The sequence below is a fragment of the Arvicanthis niloticus genome, chromosome 6, assembly GCF_011762505.2.
Source record: "Arvicanthis niloticus isolate mArvNil1 chromosome 6, mArvNil1.pat.X, whole genome shotgun sequence".
Classification (NCBI taxonomy): Eukaryota; Metazoa; Chordata; class Mammalia; order Rodentia; family Muridae; genus Arvicanthis; species Arvicanthis niloticus.
Window position 1 is genome coordinate 52103955 of NC_047663.1, and position 8854 is coordinate 52112808.

The 8854-nt window shown below is 48.0% G+C and overlaps 1 protein-coding gene across 3 annotated transcripts; it reads left to right on the forward strand.

Moving 5' to 3' along the window:
- The first annotated feature begins 151 nt into the window (after positions 1-151).
- Positions 152-8707, forward strand: Senp3 (SUMO specific peptidase 3). 3 transcript variants are annotated; one of them, XM_034506926.2, is made up of 11 exons: positions 152-426; positions 1213-1920; positions 2742-2981; positions 3071-3182; positions 3683-3830; positions 3942-3989; positions 4523-4600; positions 7467-7604; positions 7786-7869; positions 7974-8024; positions 8463-8707. In XM_034506926.2, the coding sequence occupies exons 2-11, from the start codon at positions 1224-1226 to the stop codon at positions 8571-8573; spliced, it is 1707 nt and encodes a 568-aa protein (XP_034362817.1). In that variant the 5' UTR covers positions 152-426; positions 1213-1223; the 3' UTR covers positions 8574-8707. The 3 variants fall into 3 exon arrangements, with proteins under 3 accessions (XP_034362817.1, XP_076792627.1, XP_076792625.1); XM_076936510.1 differs by having other exon boundaries at positions 206-426; positions 3683-3989; XM_076936512.1 differs by lacking the exon at positions 7974-8024 and having other exon boundaries at positions 205-426; positions 3683-3989.
- The last annotated feature ends 147 nt before the right edge of the window (positions 8708-8854 follow it).

Sequence of the window (8854 nt, forward strand, 5' to 3'; positions counted from 1 at the left end):
ACAGTGGCACTGCCACACGCGGCAAGCCAGGCGGCTGTGCGCAGGCTCGGCTCAGCGTAGCGCTCGAGGGCGGGACCGGCCGGTGGCCTGGACGCTCTGAGGTAGGCGGGACTGAGCTCGAGCCGGCGCCGCTCGCCGGGTGTGACGCACTAATTGTGCGCCGCCATCGGCGGTGGGCCTGGGGCTCGCGGGAGGGGAAGGAGGAGGAGGGGTGGTGGCGGTGGTGGAGGTGGAGGTAGAGGTGGAGGCTAAAGCCGCGCTAGAGGCGGCCGCAGTGGGGCGGCACGACCACTGGCTTCGTGAATTGAGACGGCTCCGCCTGAGGACAGCAGGAGTGGCGGGGTCGCCGCCGTCCGAAAGATGAGCCGGAAAGCCTGAGGCGGAGACACCCGCCTCGGGCCCGTGTGCCCGGCTTCCCCGCTCCTGGTGAGGACGCCCCTTCCCCTCCCCCCGCCCTTGTGGCCTCTTCCATTTCTGGTCTTCGCTCGCACCTAACTGGGCCCAAGAGGCCCTTTAAAGGACTTAAGGCCGTTGTGTGCCGAGTCGCCCGAGCTTTCAAACTATATTGGGGCTGGGAAGCATTCAGGTTTCCCAGGATAAGGCTGGAGAGCGGCCGGTCTGCCTGGCCCCCACGGCTCCGTTCTGTCCCATCTCATTAATTCGGTCGCTAAGCACCGAATCGGTTCGCTTCCAGTTTTCTTCAACATCTTCCTCTCTTATCACTGTATTTCCTGAGCCATAACCTTCGCGCTACCCTCCCCCACACCTGAGGCGTGCGTGTCCCCCTACCTCCATATTATTCCAGGGTGAAAGGGAACTTCCCACCCGGGACCAAAGTTTTCCTGGTGAAAGTTGTCTTTCCAGGTACCCGTATCCGGATTCCTGTGGTGAGCCATCTCTCTTAGCAAAATAGCCCTCAGACTTGTCCCAAGAACACCCATAGTAGCATACTGGGTTTCACCCAAAGAGCTTAAAAGTAAAATACCTAAGGCCTACCAGTTAGTCATTTTCTATTGGTTTTCTACCTGGACAAAGGATGAAATGACGGTAGACTCAGTTCCCTCTGGACGAGGTTGGCTGGGAAGAGCTGAAGTTAGGAGTTTTTAGATTTTTCTTGTATCTGAAAGCAGAGGGAAAATGCTGAAGAAAGTTCTGATCTTGGAGGAAGGAGTAGGGTGTTCTCAGTTTGATAATCAAACTTTTATTTTACAGGGTACTGAAAGATGAAAGAGACTATACAGAGGACCGGGTCTTGGGGGCCTGAGCCTCCGGGACCCGGCACCACTTACTCAAATCCCAGGCGAGAGCGTCTTCGTTGGCCTCTACCCCCTAAGCCCCGGCTCAAGTCTGGTGGTGGCTTTGGGCCAGATCCTGGGTCTGGGACCACAGTGCCAACTAGACGTCTCCCTGCCCCTCGGCCATCTTTTGATGCCTCAGCTAGTGAAGAAGAGGAAGAGGAAGAGGAGGAAGATGAGGAGGAAGTAGCAGCTTGGAGGCTACCCCCTAGATGGGGCCAACTGGGGGTCTCCCAGCGTCCTCGAGCTCTCCGACCCACTCATAGAAAAACCTGCTCACAGCGCCGGCGCCGAGCCATGAGAGCCTTCCAGATGCTGCTCTACTCGAAAAGCACCTCGCTGACATTCCACTGGAAGCTTTGGGGGCGCCACCGAGGCCGGCGGCGGAACCTCGCGCACCCCAAGAACCATCTCTCACCCCAGGAAGGGGGTGCAACGCCACAGGTGCCATCACCCTGCTGTCGTTTTGACTCCCCCCGGGGGCTACCCCCACCCCGGCTGGGTCTGCTAGGTGCTCTCATGGCAGAGGATGGGATGAGAGGGTCTCCACCAGTGCCCTCTGGGCCCCCCATGGAGGAAGATGGACTAAGGTGGACCCCAAAGTCTCCTCTGGACCCTGACTCGGGTAAGGTGGGAAATGGGAAGGGTGATGAGCCTGGAGCACCAGGAGTTTGTTGCCATGGTGAGCCTAGGAAAAGCAGAGCGAAGCTTCTGTGAAATGACCTAAGCCTTGATTTTTAAAGGCCCTTCTAGGCACACACCTGTAATCCTATGATTTTGGGGGCCTAAGACAGGAGAACAATGAATCAAGGCCCCACTTGGGCTGCAAAGAAAGATCTTATCCTGTGGCAGTTGGGGACTCTGATTTTGAGCAGGACTGATGCCTGGGACACAGTGCTGGGAACAAATCCTTAAGAAGCTGTCTTATGGTCTTTAGTACAGACGACGGAGCCATGGCTCAGGGAGATCAGTGCTGTGCATTCCAAGGCTTTCTCCCTGTGGGATAAGGCCTGGATATAGAGACCTCACAGGGCTCTCACAGTTCATGGACACGTTTGTAGATTTTAACATTTTTATTTAGGATATTTCCTCTTTGGAGAACTCAAGCTAAGTAACACCCTCACTATCACTGAGCCTTGTGCACTGTGTCAGATGCTAAGCGTATATTGGCAGCAGATACTCCTCAAGTCTCCAAATCCTAGTGTTTTGCTTTCCTTCTGCCTATTAAGATGATCTGCTTTTTTTTTTTTTTTTTTTTTTTCTTTTTTTAATAAAACTCTTTGGACATCCTTACCTTAGGCATTGGGGGTGGGGTGGGGGGGTCTGTATTCCGTACGGTTTCTATTGCTAGATTCTGCTTCAGTCTATTCTGTGGTCTTATCATTTGTATGCATCAGTTCTTTTCCTTGGCCAGTTTCTCATTCCTGTCATTTCTGTGCTTTATAGGCCTCCTCTCATGTACTCTACCCAATGGTTTTGGGGGACTCTCTGGTCCTGAAGGGGAGGGCAGCCTGGCACCCCCTGATGCCAGCATCCTCATCAGCAATGTGTGCAGCATTGGAGACCGTGTGGCTCAGGAGCTTTTTCAGAGCTCTGACTTGGGCACTGCAGAAGAGGCGGATCGGCCTGGGGAGAAAGCTGGCCAGCATAGCCCCCTGCGGGAGGAACATGTGACCTGTGTGCAGAGTAAGCCTTTAGAAGACTTAGTCTCCTTTTGGCCAGCTCCTAGATCAGAGTCCAAAGGCCCCACCTTATTCTCTCCTACCTCTATTTAGGCATCTTAGATGAATTCCTTCAAACTTACGGTAGCCTCATCCCCCTCAGCACTGATGAAGTTGTAGAGAAGTTGGAGGACATTTTCCAGCAGGAGTTCTCTACACCCTCCAGGTGAGGTCTGAAGGCAGGTACCCTCTGAAGTAGGGTTGGGACCTGAGGGATGGGGAGAGAATGTTTATTCTCCTTTAGTGATGAAGAGCTACAGGTGCAGCACAGAGAGCCTTGGGAGGATCTTTATGTAGGACGCTGTGAGACACTGAAAAGCTTGTCCCTGAGCATTCCCGTGCCTCTTTCTGTGGAGTGGGAGACCATCAAAACCACCTGTGAAAAAGAAAGTTCTTTTTTTTTGGTTTTTTTTTTTTTTTTTTTTTCGAGCCAGGGTTTCTCTGTGTAGCCCTGGCTGTCCTGGAGCTCACTCTGTAGACCAGGCTGGCCTCGAACTCAGAAATCTGCCTGCCTCTGCCTCCCAGGTGCTGGGATTAAAGGCGTGCGCCACCACCACCTGGCAAGAAAAGTTCTTTTACATTGTTATTCTAGATAGAGTAGTGGGTATTTCTGTCTGCTCCAACCCCATTAGCTCTTGCATGATTCCAAAACCTTGGCCTATGCAGGAAGAGTCTGGTACTACAGCTGATCCAGTCTTACCAGCGGATGCCAGGCAACGCCATGGTAAGGGGCTTCAGGGTATCCTATAAGCGACATGTGCTCACCATGGATGACTTGGGTACCTTATATGGACAGAACTGGCTCAATGACCAGGTAAGAGGAGGAGGATTAAAAGGGCTTAAAAAGGCCTTTGGAGAGTGGATGTGTAGGGGAACCCTTTACCCATGCCACATCCTCCAGGGCAAATTGCCCTTTTTTCCCCAGGTGATGAACATGTATGGAGACCTGGTCATGGACACAGTCCCTGAAAAGGTAGGTCCAAGCAGACATTTTGGGGGGTGGGGGTGGGAGATAGGGTTTTTCTGTGTAGCCCTGGTTTTCCTGACCCAACACTAACCAGATCTTTAGTCCCCAGAACTTTTGCAATCCTGAGCAGTTTTTCTTTTAAAATATTTATTTTATGTATACGAGTACACTGTAGCTCTCTTCAGACACACAAGAAGGGGGCATCAGATCCCATTACAGGTGGTTGTGAGCCACCATGTGGTTGCTGGGAATTGAACTCAGGACTTCTGGAAGAGCAGTATAACCTGGGGTCTGTGGTTTGGAGGGGGAGATGGTAAGGGCTAATCAATTCATTTTAAATCTGTAAGCTAATCTGTAGTGTTTCCCTGTTTAGTTGAGATAGGGACTTATCTGTGGAAGGTTAAAAAAAGGATTATGGTGGTAGTGTTTGGAGCCATTTCCCTTGGGCTGTATGAAGTTGTGTGTGGATTGGGACGTGGAAGGCAACTTTGTGGGACACTCTGAAGCCCTCTACTCAGCTGTTTGTGTCTTTGGCACAGGTGCATTTCTTCAATAGCTTCTTCTATGATAAGCTCCGTACGAAGGGTTATGACGGGGTAAAGAGGTGGACCAAAAACGTGAGTTATCAATTTACAACTACTTGTATAGCACCTTGTCTCTTTTAAAAAAAAAAAAATTTTTTTTTTTTTGCTTTCTTTGAGTCCTTTCCCCAACACTGGTCATCATCCTACAAAACATTAAAGGTCTTGTGTGCCAGTCATGACTGTAGAAACTGGATGTAATATTAAATCAGGAGACTTCTTTCTGTGGTGGAAAAGTAAATTTCAGCTAGTCCTAGAGTGCTGTGAATGTCCTATAACATAATGTGATCGCATGGGAATGGGTACTTAGGATTAGGTGTAGGTCTTACTGACATCAGTAGTAAGGCCTTCTACATCCAAGTGATAGGAGTCATCCTGTGCAGTGTAGGAAACAGGGCTTGAAGCAGAAGGAACAGCAAATACTTCAGACCCAGAGAGAAAAAGAATATTCTTTGACACAGTGACTAAGGTAGTTGAATGACAGGAAATTAGAGAAAATCATGTGAGGTATGTAAGGTAGTTTGACAGGGATAGAGGTGGTTCTGTGTACGTTTTCTTGTGTGGATGTGGAGGTTAGAAGTCAACTTGTAAGAGTCAGTTTTTTTCCTTCTGTTATGTGGGTTCGGAAGCCCAAACTCAGGGAGTCAGGCTTGGTGGAAGTTACTACTGTATCAAGACTAGCAATGCTTCATGTTTGATGTCCCTATTCAGTGACAGAATAAAAGGAAAAAGCAATCCAGGTGAAGTACCTGGGCTGGAGTGCCAAAAGGAGAGAGAGGGGGGAGGTTAATTTAAGGTAGAACTTGTAGACATTTCTGGCAGCTTTCATGTGGGATGAAGAGATCAGTGGAGAATTATAACTGGGTTTTGGGCTTAAGTGATGGTAAAAATTGGGTCAGGAGCAGATGTATTCAAGAATTTCCATAAGTTTCTCTGCCCTGTTATGAAAGGCCATGAAATTTCAACAGTGACAGAAGAACCTTGGTTCTAACACCCACATGTCTTTCTCCTGTTACCTAACACTGCCTTTCCATGCCCTCACCCCTACCCCCAACGAGTAGTCCTATGTTGCTCACCCTTGGACTATAACCCCAGCCTAATCTTCAGGATTTAATTGTTGTGCTCAGAGTTACTCAGAGACCTGTTGAGTCTTCTTTCTTCCAGGAGAAGCCAGAGTGAAATACAGTTTAAAAAAAAAAAGGGGGAGGGGGGCTAGAGAGATGGCTCAGTGGTTAAGAGCACTGACTGTTCTTCCAGGGGTCTTGAGTTCAATTCCCAGCACCCACATGGTGGCTCACAACCATCTGTCATGAGAACTGATGCACTCTTCTGGTGTGACTGAAGAAAGCCAAAGTGTACTCATATGCATTAAATCTTTAGAAAAAAAAAAAAAACCTTAGCCTTCTATATATCTGAGATAAATGTAAAGGTGCATGTTACCAAGCCCAATGAGTTGAGTTTGATCCCTGAACTCACATGGTGGAAGGAGAGAATCAGCTTGTCCTCTGACCTCCCAATAATAAAAATGTAATATAAAAAATTTTAAGTCTTTGCTGTTGCTTCCTTCTGTGACCTTGAGCAATTACTTTCCCAATTTGTAGTTTCCTCATGTCTTGAGTGGCACAAGAACTTGGTGGTAGCATGAGTGTAAACATTTACTGAACATTTCTTTCAGGCCATGTGTTCTGTGTGGATAGTGAGTAGTTTACTCCCTATTATGAGTGCAGGTGCTTTTGCTTTCTTCCTCTTACAGATAAGGAAAGGTTTAGAAGGTTAAGTAGCTTGCTCATGGTCATGGACTCGTAAGTGCAGAAGCTGAGTTTCAACCCTGTCAGTGTGGCACCAAAATCATGAGCCTGTTGTTTTTGTTTGTTTTAAATTTATTATATGTGTATAGGTGTTTTGCCTGGGTGAATGTATCAGCACCACATGTATGCAGTGCCATAGAGGCCAGAAATGGGCATCAGATTCCTGAAACTCAAGTTACAGATGGTTATGAGCCACCATATGGGTGCTGGGAATTGAACTCAGTTCTCAAGAAGAACAGCTAGTGCTCTTAATCTATTAGCCATTTCTGCAGCTCCAGAGTCTGGGTACTTACCTAGGCTTTTTTCTTTAATGTACCTGGTAGCAGACAGGGTCTCATGTAGTAGAGGCTGGCCCTAAACTTCTAATTCTGCCTCCCAGGTGATGAATTAGAAGGCACATGTGTGTTCTGATACTATCTTCTTATTTCTTTCTTCTTCACCATCAAATATCTCAACATCAGTCAGGCTGAGAAGCAGGAGGATCTCTTGTGAGTTTGAAGCCAGCCTGGTCTACATAGTTCAAAAGAGCCAGTGCTTTGTAGAGAGACCCTGTCTCAAAAAAACTAAAATCAAAATAACATCTGGGCTAGGGAGATATCTTAACCTATATATGGCTACAAGGACTGGAGTTTCATCCCTCACCTAAAAAGCCAGGCCAGAGGCAGTTGCAGTGCCAATGCTATGGAAGTGGAGGTAAGTGGACTCCTTGGACTTGCTGGCCAGCGCACCTAGGTTACTTGCTGAGTCCTAGGTCAGAGAAGGACACTGTCTGAAGAATAACAGTTATGTTCTGGCCTCTACATCCATGGAACACACAACACATACACACAGAATCTAAACAACAGGGTAGGGATGTGATTCATAAGTAGTGTGCTTGCTTAGCATGCAGGGGACCCTGATTTGTATCCCAAACACTGCCCCCCCCCCAAAATACAAACCTCCCAAAAGTATTAGCATCTGAAGCAAAGCCTTGCCTCACAGTTCATGATGTGCATTTTGAAACTCCTTTGCTTGTTCCATATTTTCTCTTTAGAATTCTCATGGCAGTCAGTAGGATTTTCTGTTGTATCTGACGTCCAGCACTCTCTTTTCAGGTGGACATCTTCAATAAGGAACTACTGTTAATCCCCATCCATCTGGAGGTGCACTGGTCCCTTATCTCAGTTGATGTAAGGCGACGTACCATCACCTATTTTGACTCACAGCGAACTCTAAACCGCCGATGCCCTAAGGTTTGAGGAGGTTGTGGGAAACAAGTAGTAAAAATGTAGGGCAATCTGGTAGCCAGCCGTTAGGAAGAAGTATAGGATTGGAGCCCGAGGAGAGCCTTGGGCCTGGTGTTTCCCACAGCATACTCTGTGTTGCACTGGTAAGTGATTAAGGTATTGGCTTTCTCTTTCCTTGCCCACATAGCATATTGCCAAGTACCTACAGGCAGAGGCAGTCAAAAAAGACCGACTGGACTTCCACCAGGGCTGGAAAGGTTACTTCAAAATGGTGAGTTTCCAGAGAGAAATGGAATAGTTTAATAGGAGGCAGCAACTGAATTCATAACCTCTGGGAGTATCCAAGCGAACAGATTCTTGCTTTCTATTCTCTAGAATGTGGCCAGGCAGAATAATGACAGTGACTGTGGTGCCTTTGTGTTACAGGTAAGCAAATGATAAGGTCTTCTTAGCTAGCTCTCATGTCAGTAGCGTAGGGGTTGTTGGTGGCTCTTGCCTCAGTTGGTTCAGCCAAATTCCACAGCAGGGAGTACCTTTATGTGTTAGAGCACAGAAACCCTGGTTTCATTCATCTTCAGGCCTGCCTTTCCCCATCCTCAGTTGGGACTGGTTCTCTGGCTTTGGTCCTGATATAGAGGTTTCCCAACATCCTTCTCCCAACTAAATATATTCTCCCATTTAAACACCAGATATATTATGTTGGCTTGTTGAAGTCCCAGGCTGAGACTCTAATGCCCACCTGTATGAGAAACAGTTATTTCCTGAAAAACTAAGATCTATTTTGTGTGGAATGTGTAGCACAGGTCCTGACTTGGGAGGGATGTTCAATAAATGGTTCTCATGGCCTGCTTTGTTAACACCCAGTACTGCAAGCACCTGGCCCTGTCTCAGCCATTCAGCTTCACTCAGCAGGACATGCCCAAACTCCGGCGTCAGATCTACAAGGAACTGTGTCACTGCAAACTCACTGTGTGAGCCTCATACCCCAGGCCCTTAGCCCATCAATGGGCAAGGGAACAAGGGAGACCCTTCCCAAGAAACTCCAGTTCCTTTTTGTTTCTCTACCCAATTCCCTTTGGATTTTCATATTTAAATGTTTGATTTCTGTATTTTGTTTTCTTTGCGAGTATGGTGATTTCTGATGGGAAGGGAATGGCCACATAAAAGCCCCTTTCTCCCTCTCTAGGGGAATGTTGCCTTGTGACATAGGGGAGCATCCATTCCTCCTTCCATGTTCAGAGGGCAGGAAAACTGTG